At 31.0% G+C, this 17,044-nt stretch overlaps 1 protein-coding gene and 2 long non-coding RNA genes across 4 annotated transcripts in view; 1 reads left to right on the top strand and 2 right to left on the bottom strand.

The window, feature by feature from the left end:
* The window catches only part of LOC134725365 (neurogenic protein mastermind-like), a 44,236-nt gene that overhangs the window by 5,250 nt on the left and 21,942 nt on the right, over positions 1 to 17,044 (bottom strand). For both annotated transcript variants that reach the window (XM_063589122.1, XM_063589123.1), the window contains exons 10-11: positions 2,040 to 2,062; positions 1,616 to 1,644 (exon numbers count right to left, since the gene is read on the bottom strand). In XM_063589122.1, the coding sequence (XP_063445192.1) occupies positions 1,616 to 1,644; positions 2,040 to 2,062 (52 nt within the window). The remainder of the gene's footprint in view (positions 1 to 1,615; positions 1,645 to 2,039; positions 2,063 to 17,044) is intronic.
* LOC134727159 (uncharacterized) lies at positions 3,214 to 7,148 on the bottom strand. Its single transcript, XR_010108726.1, has 3 exons — positions 7,038 to 7,148; positions 4,918 to 5,005; positions 3,214 to 3,746 (listed from the first exon to the last, which is right to left on the bottom strand). It is a non-coding gene; the product is annotated as an uncharacterized LOC134727159 (long non-coding RNA).
* LOC134727158 (uncharacterized) lies at positions 12,892 to 16,977 on the top strand. The gene is made up of 3 exons (XR_010108725.1): positions 12,892 to 12,987; positions 14,964 to 15,162; positions 16,645 to 16,977. It is a non-coding gene; the product is annotated as an uncharacterized LOC134727158 (long non-coding RNA).

Genomic DNA, 17,044 nt, shown 5'->3' with positions numbered 1-17,044 from the left:
TACTGTATGTAAATCTTTAAATAGGGATCAGTATTAAAGTTACATCAAAGAATAAAATAGTATTTGCCTAACACTGGCAAATAATTCATTCATATTCAGGATGAGTAACAACTTAAAAGAAGTTTGGATTGCTTCATGAAAAAGGGTCGTAAGTTTTGCCTTGCAATGTGGTGTCTTCTTACAGACCCATGAATGAACTATTGCTCCCCTTACAGACATCTAAATGAATCATTGCAAAGTTTTTATATTCCATACACAATAAAAGAACACCTTAATAGCCACTGATGGATTACAAATAAACTCTTAATTTAAGTTAATTGCAAATGAAGTTTTTTTCCCTATTTTGAGATGCATTGCCAGTTCATAATCACAGATCAACATCAACTGTTTATTGCAAACAATGTATTCTCACATTGATGATGTACTTGACAAATTGATTATCAAATAACATAAGTCTTCATTTTTTTCAAATTTGTAGCATTCCTATTTAGCAACTTCATATATATTGCTACAAGGCAATACATGACACATGCAAGTCATGCATTTTGTTGTATGAAATTATAAGTGCTAATGTGAAAACAATTTTTAAAACAGAACAGAGACAAGTCTTGTGTTCTGTTTTATGAGATTTATATTGCTTCTGTGATAACAATTTGGTTACAAAGAACACAGAGAAGTTATGTGTTTTGTTTTATTTAAGAGAAAATATTTCCCTCCAGGAACAATAAACATAAATGTAAGCATTCTGATAAGATGAAGTTTCCCAATCTTATCAGAAAAATACAGAAGCACTCTTTCTTTGACCTGAATGTCATAGACTTCAAGTGTTATTGGAAGAAGTGGATCTACCAATTAATATAGTAAATTATTGCTTCTTCAATGAGCTAAAACTGCACAGAAATGCAATATCCATGTAAGTTTCACTTGGTGCTTTGTATAAACCAACACAAATGAAACTGAAGAAATGTTTCTTTGGCCTTAATACAAGAAGGCATTCTTTCTTTGACAAAGAATATAGACTTACAATTATTTTTGAAAGAAATGTTTCACTTGGTGGTATTTAAACCAACACAAATGAAACTGACTGATGTTTGAACCTTAATTATATCAAGAACTGATATTTTTATCAAATCTTGCAATTCTAGACAAAAGTGTCTAGAAAGAAAACCCAAGCAACTGTTACCAATAAATGACACATAGATAAAATAATTTATTTATTACACAATTTCTTTCACAACAATGATGAAACAATGAATATTATTTTAAGAAATGAAATATGAAAATTTGCAAGACATTCTATATAAATGTTGAAAAAAGAAACCAATTTTCTTAAACAATGTAAATTTGTTCAGAGATTAGTTTAGATTAAATGGAGTTGATGTGTAGTATTAATCGAAAATTTGAATTCAAAACTATGATTTCATATATTGAATATTTAAAAAATGAAACTGAATAATGTACAAGTATTATTATATAAACCACACTTTTAAAATAATTAAAAGTGATAACATTTTCACAGGTGACAACATGATGACAATAATCCATTAAAAGTCTTTATAATCCATCTGTATCAGATAAATGTCTGTAAAACCAGGCAATATTTCACATTTAATACCTTCCAAATGATCCCCTTCTGTTGTTACCCTGTAATAAAACAAGACTTTCTAAAACATCTTTACACAGATTAAACTATTATTATGTCTTTTTCTACAGCCATTTTATTGTGTTTAGTTTGTATATAAAGGCATGCTCAGAACGTAGCATTGATATATTATTGAGAAATGTTTTATTTATTTTTGGGTGTTTTTTTATTGGGTTGCTGTTTCTTCATTGTTTAACCCCATATCTCTTTTACTTATATTAAATAAAACTTAACTAAAGTTACTCAAGTGCGAATGTCAATATTGTTTGGTAAGTAAAACATTTGCTTACAACATTACACCCTGTCAGAGAAAATTATAATTAACTTCAGTTTTTAGTTAATTTTCATTATACTGACACATTGGATGGGGGATTAAAAACATCAACATCAAACTTACCATTAAGCTCTGTGGTCTTCGTCCTACAAAAGTTAAAATTATTAAACAAAAGAACAAAAGAGTAAATACAATATTTGCTAAAAGCTTCCGATTCTATTTTGTTTTGTATCTTAATGATAGTTTCTTTGGATTCAACCATTTACAACCATTATTTAATGTTTTTTTTTAATTCTAATGTGGATAGTAAAGTGCAGGTTTTTTTTGGGGGTGCAACATTATATTGGTTGACTGTAACAGAATGAAATTTAAAAGAATGTTATTTTTGTACATCTATAATATTTTTCTGAAATTATGTTGCTATGCATAAATGCAAGTCAATTTACATGTTTATAAATGTTTTGTTTCATCAGTATAGTCAAAATCTATTAAAAACACTGGACACTTTTAATTTGCAAAACACTCATTTGCAAATCCGCCGCCGCCTCAAACAAAAGCTACAATATCATGTATATAACCAAAATGTGCGGAATTACATGGGATTCAATAATTTCATTGGTTTTCTACTGTTTCTTTCATATTTATTTTGCATTTTGAATTATAAAAACATGGGATTTTCAATATCCCATGGGACAGGGCAAAATCCCATGGGATTGACCATTATCCCATGGGATTTTTTTTGGTCCCATGGGATAATTGTAGTCCCATGGGATATTTGTTGTTCAATATCCCATGGGACAAAATAAAATCCTATGGGATTAAAATTATAATTATATATATATAAATATAAAGTTATGTGTATGTAACAATGAATGCTGTTTGGTAGTAAAATGTTTTAAATGTATACAAATTTTTTTTTTAATATATTTTTTATATATACATGTATATATTTTTTTTTTCATTTTGTCACATACATGTTTTTTATTTGTTTATATGACAATAAAGATTAATCTTATTTTGGAATGTATAATAATATTTACAGTCGAAGAATAAAGTCCTTTCACTGAAACAAAATGATGAAATGTCTAAATGAATGAAAAAAATATTGTTTTGAAATCTTTGTCTTGTTTATTCTATTATGAAAAATAGAACTGAAAAAATATTTTATATATATATAATATTTTTATTCTGACTGAATAGTTTACTCTTTTCATGAGGTAAGATTTTCTTTGTTATAGTTTCATTGCAATACTTGTATAATTTGAATTATATATACTTTTGTGGTGTACATAATAGTATGCTTATATTTGCAAATTTATAATATAAACACTTTTTGTTAAAGTTTTTGTTTTCTTTAATCACAACTTGCTATGTACAATTATTCAGTCCACTATATAAGAGTGAAGTCAATAAATAATTTCATTCACTAGAATATTCCTGCAATTCTTAGACAAAACATTTTTTCAATCTGTTCTTCAAAGATCTTCCTCTGTACATCTTTATTGAATGGAGAGATTCAAATGAGAAAACAAAGCAAGTTTATTTGGACAACAACATTCTAATATTTTGTTCATTCCTTCCATCTTTCAATTGATAATTACATTGTCGTATTTATATGATCAAGTTCTTGTGCATCAATGATCGTGATGATATGACTCCTTTTTGTTTATAGTCATCATGTTGAAATTTCCTCTTTCAAATAAATGTAGGAAAAAACACGTTCCATTTCAAATTAATAAAAAAGTCGCAATATGGAGAAAAATATCAGCTTTAAGTTTTCTGTTCAGTATTGATCTGTGAATGATGACCATGAAAATCAAGATGTCTGACCTACAAATACACAAACTCAAAAATTATCAGTGAAGAGATCAATAAAATGGCTATTTTATCATGTTTATGATTATTATGATAAACTTTCATTTGAATATTCAAGTACTAAATTACAGAAATCGCTTAACTTTTATAAAAGTTTAGTTAAAGTACAGCTTAATTAAAAATTATAATAAACAAGAATTCGTCCAAAGTACACGAATGCCCCACTCGCACTATCATTTTCCATGTTCAATGGACCATGAAATTGGATAAAAAATATAATAAGGCATTAAAATTAGAAAGATAATATCATAAGGAACATGTGTACTAAGTTTCAAGTTGATTGGACTTCAACTTCATCAAAAACTACCTTGACCAAAAACTTTAACCTGAAGTAGGACAGATGGACGAACAGACAGACAAACAAACAGACAGACAAACGGACGCACAGACCAGAAAACATAATGCCCCTCTACTATCGTAGGTGGGGCATAAAAATAAAGGCCACTGATGAGTTAAAAAAGATATTATATTTCAAATGCCAAAAAATGGCGTTTTTGCACCAAAGGGAGAAAATTTAGAGCTTTTTCAATGATATATATATACATTTTAAAAGTCATCTGGGGCCAAACCGAATTGATTGTTTTGAATGATTTGGTGTACCATATGATAAAGTAATAAATAAAATGAGTTATGATAAAAAAGTAATAAATATTTTTCTGAAATTGTTATACCCTAGAGCCTATTTAAATGTCATTTGATCTCTATTGGAGAAATGTCTCATTGGAAATCAGACTGCAAAGTGTTTCTTATTTTTATATCAACCCAGCCATATTATACCTGTCCAATAAGGAGCTTGTACATAGTTCAGTGGTTGATGTTGGTTCATATCCGTCATTTTTATTTTTCATATTTTTTTGTTTTTATAAATTAGTCTGGTATATTTGACGTTTGAATTGATGCTCTGTTTCAAATTTGGTTAGTGTTGTCTTTTAAAGATTACTATAACATGTATAGGGTATGGGTTTTCTCATTATTTACACATGTTACAGGTCATCAATGGCCTCTAATAAGTAATTACAATGGTTACATCCACTAAATTGAACTCTGATGGATAGTTTTCTCATCTTATTTTAATAAATATTTAATCATTATTCACGGACAAAAACTTTTATAACAGTGGACTTACCATTTAGGCTTTGTTGACCTCTGTAAATCTTATTTTGTTGATAATTTCTTCTGTTTATAGTTTCCCCTTTATCTTTAATGTTCTTGCCCTACACATAAAAGGGTAAACATCATTTAATGACAAAAATAACTACTATATCATAATTAGTAGGCAACTGAAAATTTTGCCTTATTTGTATATAACATCAACTTACTCATCATTCTTGCTGTTCAATATCATGAATATTATCATTATTCTATGAATCAGAGGTCACAGTAAAATTAACCTTGGCAGGCAGACATCTTTTTTATATGATACCTTGTATTCATTCCATTCAACAACAAGTAGACCTATGCTTAGAAAAACTGATAAAATGACAAAACAAAGAAAACTTATCATTGACCAAAGAACAATAAAATGCGGTCATGGTTTATATATGAATCTGCCATTAGGACATGCACAAGGGGCCTTATTGCTTACAGTATCCGGAAAAAAGACCAAAGCACAAAAACTAAACATTTTCAAAGTTCCTTATACCCTGCCATTTTGTTATGGATGTGCCTGTTTCAAGTCAGGATCCTATAATTCAGCACTTGATTGTTGTTTGTTTATGTGAAACATATCTGTTTTTTATTTTTTTTTGTACATAAATTAGGTTGTTAGTTTTCAACTTTCAACTTGGCTATCATCATGATCATGTGTAAATTCATACAAGTGTTCGGAAAACAGGAAGTTGTGGAGTGATGAATCTGAAAATGCATCACACGGTATAGCTGACTTATTTATTAAACCCTGAAACCAAATTTCAGAAATCCTTCTATTGTAGTTCCTGAGGAAAATGGGACGAAAAATATTAATTTACTGACGCAAGGATGGATGGACAGACAGGGGTAAAACAGTATACCCCCCCTTTTTTAAAGTAGGGGTATAATTTTAATATGGGGGTATAAAAACCCTTGCAAGATGTCAAAACAAAAAAGAAGTAACCTATTAAATTCTTACTTGTTAGGGGCTATTTATTTATTGTCGGTTATATATAACAATACATCATAAGCTCTGAAGAGCTTTTATCCGACATACATACATGACAAGCACAATACATTTGTAGATGAAACATAAAGCTCATCAATGAGATAGTAGTCTCAGATAGAGAGAGACAGGGTGAACCAAACTCCCCTTTTCAATCTGAATGTAGGACAGAAAGTCACATTTAAAAAGTCACACACTGTCACAGGACAAAAAGTCACAATTTAGTTTAAAGATTATTTTTCTTTGAACAAGAAATCACTCTTTTTATGTATTTTTCTTGAAGTTTTATACATGAACATGATGTAGCAACTTTGTAATTAAAATTTATTAAAAACAAATAAATCAGTGCTTTAGGTTTGCACACATTACCATTACATTTGCACACAAAAATCAATACGTACAATGTGTGCAGCTTTTGATTACATTTGCACGCATTTTTTGACATGTAAATATAAAAAAAAGATATGGTATGATTGCGTTTTACAGCTGACTATGCGGTATGGGCTTTACCTCGGCTTTGCTCATTGTTGAAGGCGGTATGGGCTTTACCTCGGCTTTGCTCATTGTTGAAGGCTGTATGGTGACCTATGGTTGTTAATGTCTGTGTCATTTTGGTCTCTTGTGGACAGTTGTCTCATTGGCAATCATACCATATCTTTTTTAGATTGGCTCATTGTTGAAGGCCGTAAAGACCTATAGTTGTTAATGTCTGTGTATTTTGGTCTCTTGTGGACAGTTTTCTCATTGGCAATCATACCACATCTTCTTTTTTATAATATGAACATGATGAACAATCATGACAATTTCCTTAAATTAAAAATGAATATATGTAATAAAAAGAAGATATTTCAAAATCTTTTTTAATTTACATTCAAACAATTGTCAACAAATTGTTTGTGACTTTTTGTCCTATCAACTTTGTTACTTTATGTCCGAGTCTGACATGTGTCTGACTTTTTGTCCTCGGACTTTTTCTCGGAATGTCCTGTGACTTTCTGTTCGTTTACCTTCCATCTTAATCAGTGAACTGAATAATTGTTTTTTTGCAGAAGTCCGGGTAATGTTAAAAGATCTTAAAAAATCACATGTGCAAATTAAGAGTCAACACTTACACAGGGACTACACAATACTTTTTCAGAATGTCAGCAAAAAAGGATCACTGGTGACAGGGGAGTGTAACCGATGAATTGATTTAGAATCAGATAAGATTTTCCCGGTACGTCAAACACCGCTCAGGAGGACCTCCTGAGTGATTACATGCAGTGCATACAAAGTGCACTCATGACAGACCCTATATAGTCGCCGTATCTGAACACATGATGGATGTACATATTCGTTATAGATCGTTATACACTTCTCATTTTAGAGTTAAATTTGCAAGTAACGGCCGGGGAACCTCTTCAGATTTTAAAATAATAATGCTACTAAAAATTTATTATTTCCCCCAATTTTCGCAATTTCTTCGCTATAATTATTAAATCTTTATGCGACTGTGCTTTTAGTGAATCTAAATGATGACGAGGGCCTCACGAATAAATATATATATGAAATATACTGGAACATCGATTAGCATAGATCGGACAGAAGAGTAAACTTCCACATAAATCTCGAAGTTATTTATGACGGATAATATAGACTGTGCTCCTGAATAAAGTTGTCAAATACATTAATTTGTGTTTTTTACTTCTACAAGAAATTTGATTCAAATGCTAATTACGCACCATTTGCTGAGCAGAGCATCATTCTAAGCCAGGAACAGTCTATACTAACTGATAACAGTAAGAATAGAAAGTCTCTGTAAAAAGGCAGTCAAATCCTAACAGAACTGTAACTTAATGATACATGTACATCAAGTTCCAGCACCTCACCAAGCACCCTTGCCTTGCATACTGAGATGGCAAACTGGTGTGTGTCAGTATTTTGATATATAATTTTACAACGATCCTTAAAAAATAACCAAACAAACGTTGAATCAAACGATATGAACCTATGCAGTTTTATCTAAATCTTTGTTAAAATACGATTTTAAATTGTTCAATTCTTTCTATTTCATAATTTTGTCAAAGTCTGCTTTTTAAAGTTTTAAATTTTAAAGAAAAAATTAATATTCCATTTTGATTTGAAGAAAATCTTTTTGAGCTGTTATGACGGTGTTGCAAAGCTGATTACAGGTAACTAACATACAGTATTTTTCCATTACGACAGTGCGTGTATTCTCGGGTGTGTATAACGTATAGTTTTCTAGAGAACATCCTGTCTACGTGTAATACAGATTGATGACATTATACAACATTTGTTTTGTTAAATGTGATAAGGTATCTGTGTCCATTCGCTATTTCAACACTTATTTTTCGACGAGAAAAAAATAAATAAATAATTTATATGAAATTAAGAAGAAAAGTAGCAAATATATATAAACTTCAGTAATTACGCATTGATTAAACATAATTTCATTATTGCATGAACAAATCCGTGAGAAAACGTATACATGTATGAATTAAGATGTGTTTAAAAAGACCCATTGGCTTTATTTCACACTAGGACCTAAGATAACTAGAACTAAGCAATGTTTGATGGTTGAGTGGGGACTCATTGACTGCCTTAGATGGGTCACGTCCAGTCATGCTTCCGTGATTCCCTATATAATCTACCATTTGTTTCCCAAGATTAAGGGGGGGGGGGGGGGGGGGGGGGCGGCTGGAAAAAAACGAAATCCGCCTCTGCTAATTGGCAAGTCATTTGGTCTGATACACACATATATATAAATATACCTCTGTGGCGGATCCAGCAATGTGAAAAAGGGGGGTCCCAACCCAGGACAAAAGGGGGAGGGGTAGTTCCAACCATATGGCCCCATTCAAATGTATTGATCGTTCAAAAAAGGAGTGGTTCCAACACCCCGAATCCCTCCCCCTGGATCCGCCACTGATACCTAGTATGCATATGATTAAGAACAGCTTTAAATATATGCATATAAAATAATGGTACGTCTAAAAACCGTTCAGGATCTCTTGGTTGCACACAGGACATTAAGTAACTTAGGACATGTATATATAATAGTGAGAGTTCAGGGTATACATTCGATTGATATAAACTTATTTTATAATTTTGTAATTTTTGTTTTGGTAAAATCAGAGACATATAATACATGTATTGAGACATATATTATACACGTACATATAATACATGTGTCTCTGAAAAATCAAACCATCTTTAAAGAAGTTATTTCAGTTTGAATCGACTGTCTTTTGCATTATGATTCCAAAACGTTAATGTTATTTACAAATGCCAAAACCTGCAAATATATTTTAGGCAGAAAGAAACATTTATATTCGGTGATTTTTATACTAAACGTTTTTGTAATTTGTTTTAAAAATATTAAAAAGTACATGTACATCGTTTTTTCCAGATTTGTATAGTAACTGGTTTAATTAAGTCCCCTTGATGAAATTTAAATTGCGAGACGCTAATTAATAAACTATCTATCGGCATGCGCCGTTATTTGGGATACGTCACGGATGACCTATGGTCATATTCAATACGATATACCAATCATCATTTGAATTTGGTCAATTGATCTTTAATAATTAGGACTAATTGCTGATGGCAGAGAATATGTCGCTGGTGATGGTTAAAAACATATAGAAGTAAACTTTGCTAGAAAAAGGAAAAAATTATGAAAATATATGAATATGCTAAATATTTTTTTATTTCCGAAATAATAATTAAAGACGTTTAGAAATAAAAAATTTCACAGTTGGGAAACTTTCAATTCAAGTTATTTCATTTTGAAAACGTTGAAAATATAGATCTTATTCGATGTACAAAAATGTGGGCCGCTTGGATATCAACTTGTGAAACCCTGCTTAATTAGGGTTTGTCTACTTTCGTTTGCCATCTAACAATTCAAAAAGAAATGTTGAGTCGAAACTGAGGTACCAAATCTATAAAAAGAATCACTATTTTAGTCGAAATTAAACTGTATATATTCTTTTTTCAAAACTCCTGAAATAATTTAACATTATCTATAGAGAGCTTACGTATGCAAATCTTTTTAGAAGTATGTGAGCGTAAATATAATTTGTTTATTACCCCCCCCCCCCCCTTTTTCCCTTTTATAAAATTTAATTGTAAACGATTTTCTTTCTTAATTTGTGTTTGCTCATTAACTGGGGTTCATGCTGTCAAAAAACAAAAATGTCTCCTTGTGTTAAAGTTATTGAAAATAATTTTTTTTTTGAAGCCGCCAGAAGAATAACGGTACGCCTTAACACCGCTTGAAGAACCTCCTGATTGCACTAATGACATATATACGAAGTGCACTCAGGACCCTTTATAGTCATCGCACACAGGATGGATGCATATATTCGTTATACCAGAGACATATAATACATATGACTCTGGTTATACGCTTCTTATTTTACAGTTAAATTTGGTAGAATTTGAATTCGAACTTAGATAGATATGTTAATTCTTATAAAATAATGAGGGCACGTGTCACTGATTACACAACTACTGAGCCATGAACTATCCAATCAACCAAATTGATTTGATTATCTTTATCGTTGTTTATATATTGTGTTGTTAGTATACAGTGTGACCATGCGGGAAGTAATATTGTGACGTTTAAAATGAATATCACGATGTTTTAAGATTTTCGTATTTTATTAAAATTTCGTTCCATTAATTTTTAAGTTTTATTCTTAATTTAATTATCCTGTCCTGGACCAGTCATTAATTCTTTGTACGATTTTGAAAAGGGAAATAAATGTTCATACTTTTAAAGAATTTATATTAATTAAAGTTTGTATATGGAATCCGTTCTTAACTGTAAAAGCCGTACTTTTCAAACAATCAAACTAATATACATGTAGTTAGATATTATTTGTCATGTTTATCGAACTTGTCCAGGAATTTTATTTTTGAGTTATACGAATGTTTTAAGAAATCCGCATTTATTAAGGTTTTTTTCTCTAATTAAAGTCGTTTTGTCCAGTTTCACAAGCCTGAAACGAATTTCAATGTGAACATACATTCTGAAAATGAACTTGTCTCCGTTTTCGTCTCCTTTTTTGAAAATTATGATATTTTGGGTATAATTATTTCTAAACAATATGTAAGTTAAATTGTAGTAAGATTCTAAACTTAATTTAAAAAAAATGATTTTTGTTACAGCGAGAAAGACTTTTTCGAAGACAGTTATTGACACGAAATCCGTTCAAACCACAACTAAGTCTTCGTGCACAGATTTCCGTTAAAGTTAAACTGAATATTTTACATAATTGTCTTCTCTTGTATAATGGTTTGTTGAGAATAAAGATATACAAATTCAATAAAATTTGATATTCAGTCAACATTGTGTTTGTGAGTGAGAGAGAGAGAGAGAGAGAGAGAGAGAGAGAGAGAGAGAGAGAGAGAGAGAGAGAGAGAGAGAGACAAAAATCGAACTTGTTACAGAAAAAAACTATAAAATAATTTTCTTTATTCGTGAACTGCAAAACACAACAAATTAATTTACCCGTCATCATGAAAAATAAACTGAAAAAGTACATCGCATGAGATATTTTATTTTTTTCTATATATATGCAAATTCATGTTAAAAGTAAAACTGAACTAACAATACAATTCCTAAAAAAAATCATGGCTCAGTAGTTGTGTAATCAGTGACACGTGCCCTCATTATTTTATAAGAATTAACATATCTATCTCAGTTCGATTCAGGCGGGGATCCAGAGGAGGGGGGAGGGGTTTTCGGGGGTTGGAACCCCCCCTTTTTTTTTGGCCGATCAATGCATTTGAATGGGGACATGTAGTCGTCCTAAGTGCACTCAGTAGGTCCTGAGCGGTTGTTAAGACGTACCCGAAGAATAAATCATTTCCTGAACCTAAAATACATTTAACTGTAATTAAAGAAAATTCGCCTAAAACATTCTCTCATATATGTAAACAATTGTAAAATAATTAATTCAACGACTTTCTGTCTGTTTACTTATACTTTTCTTGTTCAGTGTTTGTTTATACCCCTAATAGATGAAGTTTTTTTTTTTGGAAAATTTACAACTAGATGAACGGAATTAAGTACTTTTTTAGGAAAATTTACAACTCAAATTTTCAAAAACAAAATTCTACACTTTTTACCTAGATTTTTTTCTCTGTCTCGAAGCCGCAACCGGTGACCCCGTATCAAACATAGCGACCAACACCTCACATGACGTATTCTCGATGTTGAGGTATTGACAATATACAATCAAATTTATCAATATACAGCAAGTAAGTAATTTGGTGTTGAATGCCAGTAGATCAGAATTTATTAATTGAACTTTACCTGTTTAAGGAGCACTAGCTGCCAAATTCATGTTCTTCGTCGATTTTAATAAAATTCACATAACGTGTATATATAGTGTTGAATTGTTTATTAAAATGTGACGCACAATCTTGGCTGATATGCATAAAACCATTATATTTCATGACACTGCATGAAAAAGAAATTGACTTATCGCATAATACCAGAACCAGAGACATATATATTGTATCTAATATCTCTGCCAAAACTAAAAAATAAACTACCGTAAGTCAGAGACATATATACACAGTTGCCAATCTCTGTATATATGTCTCTGCGTAAGTCCACATAAGAGGGTATGGATGTGAATTAACAGAATAGAGAACAAAGGACAAAGAAAAAAAGGAATAAAGAATAGTGAAAGAAAGAGAATAATGGAAAAAAGTGTAAGTTATTAAAAATATAACTAAAAAAAGACAGAATAAAAGACACCCAGCCGAGACGAGCCTTACATGCAACTGTTATTTGACGTTGCCGAGTTATTTTAAGATTAAGACATGTATTAGTAGTCAGCCCGTAAAGCTTCTTGCACCAATTTGAGGAATACCCAAGGTTAATTTTACGGCGGCTCATTTTATTTTGGCTTAGAAATAATCATAATTGACAAGTTTCCTTCCCCTGCACTTTCGATCCCACATGTAAATAGCACGGTGATTTCAAATAAGACATTGATACATTACAACACTTGCCGTCAGTATTTGAATATATTGATTAAGAAGGTATAGAAGATTAATGCACGCACACTATTATCCACCACTGGCCTAAATAGTTAGTCCGCAAACAACGAGGGTCATAAAAACCCAGCACTTTGAACACAGCCACCGGCATGGTGTGAATCTGAAAGCTTCCCACTATCCATTTCTACCAAAACTTTTGCCTTTCATTTATCAAAAATGAAATATGTTGATATTAATGGTATACATGTATAAGAATTTTTGGGGAATTCAAACCATTCCTATTGTAAGTGATAAAACTAAATTTATATCAGGGTGATTGAAATGAGGGGAAAAAAGGGGTGATCAGGAGTTAGGGCCCCCTGTTTGGGAAAAAAAATGGTTGATTAAATATGGAATCACTGTGGCATGGCAGGAGCAGGCCCCTCTTAGGCAGTCGGCGGGCCCCCACTTATGAAAAATTCTGGATCCACTACTGTGGTCTTCAGTTGTATTATCTTTTAAAAAAAAAAAATTACACCTGTCATCCTGTGTAGTGTATATATCTAAAGTGTAAATCAAGGGAAAATAATGTAAACTATCTGTGCAATGGGACCTATTAAAAGGTATGGGGGGGGGGGGGGATTAAAAGGTATTGAGTCCATGGGAGGTAATCCCCACCCCCTTCAATTTGAGAATATGCTATTATCTTGTAAACGGTACAGATCCCCACCCCTAAATCATATTAATTCTTGAAATGGGACGATAAAACAAATGAAATGAAATTAAAAGGAGGTCTTTGGGGGTTACCCCACCCTGTTCAATTTGAGAATGTGCTCTTATCTTGTGAACGATCCAGATCCCCACCCCTTAACCATATATATTCTTGTCGGGGACAATAAAATTAATGAAATAAAATAAAAGGGAAGTCCCACCCCCTGTAGTTTGAAAACTTGTAAACGGTCAAGATCCCCACCCCTATTATAAAACCATATATATATTCTTGTATAGAACAATAAAACAAATCAAATGAAATATAGGGAGAGTCCATTGGGGTCACCCCCACGGTCCACCCCTACATGTTTGAGAAACTTTTAAATGGTTGAGATCCCCAGTGGTTAGGTGAAAAAATTTCCGGATCCCTGTTCCCCACCCTCAAACCATCTATATTCTTGTATGAGACAATAAAACAAATCAAATGAATATAGGACCATCCCCTTTGTCTTGGGTTGGGAACCCCCGCTTTTTAAAATGGTTGGATCCGCCCCTGCATACCATCTAGCTAGCTATAAAGGCTTTAAAAATATGAAATCAAACAAGGAAATTAACAGTGTAGGCAACTGTTTTGAATTTAAAAAAAAGCCTTTTACATATATAACAATGTTAAATTTTTTGTGCATTTATTTTTGCTTACCATATTTTTAATAATGGACAAAATTGCATGATTCAATATTGTAATTTAAGAAAAATCAGAATACATGTTATAAAATGGGAAGTGGAAACTAGGAATTTGACAAAGAGACAGCAACCCAATCAAAGAGCAGACAACGACCGTATGTCACCTATGGGTCTTCAATGCAGTGAGAAGATTTCAGCACTGGTCTTCAGCTCATAAATATGTATCAGAAATGAAAATGAGATACAGCTTTCAGTTGTATTAATAAAAACCTCACAATAAGTTCTGACTATCAGAATATACAGTATTGCAAGATTCTCTCAAAATGTACACACAGAGCTGAAAAACTGTAAAATTAATCATGCTTATTTAACATTAAGGTCCATGGAGTCCATCTAAATATGCATACTCTCGTACAAAGGAATATAAGTATGCAATAGACATCAAGTTTTCAAAAATAAGAGTATCTATGCCATTTTTTCAATCAAGTAATAATTTCGGTTTGTTTAAATATTTTGGAGGTTAGTATGACCTCCTTTTTGGTGATGATATTTTCGTTTTAAAGTTGAGAAAATTGCTTGTACCAACAAAAATAAAAACGCAAAGTCAATCTAGAATTATGTTTTTATCATTTTTTTATGTTTAGGTTGTCAGCAAGATGAAAAGGACAAGTATGCAGTTCAAAATTCAAAATGTGGATAAGCTGAGGTTCAAGGTCTTACCTTTGCAGATTTTCATATTTTGCATGAATGAATTCAAAGGTTATATGATGGATGGCAGAGAAAGAAAAAAAAAACTTTTCAATTATCCTGCTCCTGGATAAATGTAAAACATCTTGTTTTTCAGTAAGTTTTATGCTCTGTTTTGATAGTGTTAGCGCATTCATCTGTTCAGTCTTTTCTCTAAATTGTATCCTCTTTAAGCTTTTGGTGAGTGTTCGCCATGAATTTCAGTAAGTAACTTGTGGATTTACATGTATATACTCAAAATTTAGTACTAATATTAATGGGATTTTAGCATGACATCCTGCCAAATGCTTGTTAATCATGTTTATGTTCCAGAACATACAAGTATTTGGACTGTACGCATACAGTCTGCCCAATTTTAAGAAGTTGGTCAAGTTTATTAGAAACAAATGTACAGCACAGATCAACATAACTGAAATCTTTGACTTTAATAGATTAATACAAAAAGTTTAATTGCAATTAAAATAAAAACACATGTTTGGTCGAGCTGGTACCAGACAGTACAAGTATACTTAAATGGTCTGACTGTACAAATATGGTGGGACTGTAAGTTCTGGACCGTAAACGTAAGATCCAAATACTGATATGGTCTGGAACATTGATACATGTCTTAAAATTAATATCAAACAGTCATTGGTGTTTTTGAACTTGGTAATAAGTTATTTGATAGAACTATAATGTTTTGGGATATCAAAATCAAAAATATCCCATTTTTACTTTGAATAAAGAAGAAGATTATTGATGTATGTATAAATGTATATTAAAATGAGACAGCAAGCCAACAACACAAAAAATAAGGATGAAACATTTTTTTGTATCAATGTTATAATTTCCAATATGTTCAAAGAGTTCAAGGTATTTTTTCATTGAAATAAAACACAAATTGTAATCTGTCAGAACTTCAAAAGCTTAAAGAAATATTGTTTCTGTTGTCTACATTTTGTATAATATATTACAAATTCTTGTGAAGATTATGAATAATGGAATGTTATTATAGTTGTCAGTTTTAACATTGATCTTTATACTGTATATTCATAAATATTGCGTGCATTTATTATTGCGATTCTGTCATTTTAGACTTAAATGCGATTTAAAATTTTACGATTTTGAGAAAAATCTTGTTTAATCCATATATAAGAATATTTCATAATGTGAGTTTAAATTATTGCGTTTACAACTCCGTTGCATTTTTCCCAATAAAAAAAAAACTCACATTAATTCTGAATTTACAGTATATATATTATGTATATAACTTGAGAAAATACCCAAATGTTATAAAGAAGAACAAATTAATTGATTGTTATATGGTATTAGAATAGGAAGATGTGGTATATTGCTAATTTGACAACCCTCCATCAGAGACCAAAGGATGTAGGCCGTTAGCAACTGATGACACTAGACAACCTTTAACAATCAGTAAAATCCATACCGCATAGCTATTTTTATTGAAAATCATATTATTGCTACATGTATGCAAACAATTTTGTATTATAATAATACAAAATTGTTTGCATACATGTAGCAATAATATGATTTTAACAGTATAATACATTACTTTAAATTTTATTGGTTCTTTTTCAGAAGGATTGAAATTCACCACCTAGAATAAATGGAGAAAACATAAAAACAAGACCAGAATAAATATAAAGACAAAAGTTGGATCAGTTATTATTTTCATCACTCAGTCAATGATTTGAAGTTCTTTTAAATACAAAAAAATATTGAAACCAAAATAATGTCAAAGTTCTGTGCTGAATGACCAAAAAGTGGACTATACCATCAAACAACTCTGGATGATAAGAAACTATTAATGTTTTGTGTTGAGGAAATTGTGAAAAAAATTTAGATTTACTTAAATAGCTACTAGTACATGTAGTATTTTAAGCCTAACAATAGAGTTTTTATTGATTTCAAATGGGAAATAATTGTGTTTTAAGAAAGTATTCTATAATTCATGAATAAACATATATTGATACTTACA

Source organism: Mytilus trossulus, chromosome 7 (assembly GCF_036588685.1).
Source record: "Mytilus trossulus isolate FHL-02 chromosome 7, PNRI_Mtr1.1.1.hap1, whole genome shotgun sequence".
In the NCBI taxonomy this organism is placed as follows: domain Eukaryota; kingdom Metazoa; phylum Mollusca; class Bivalvia; order Mytilida; family Mytilidae; genus Mytilus; species Mytilus trossulus.
This window is presented reverse-complemented; position numbering and strand designations above follow the sequence as displayed.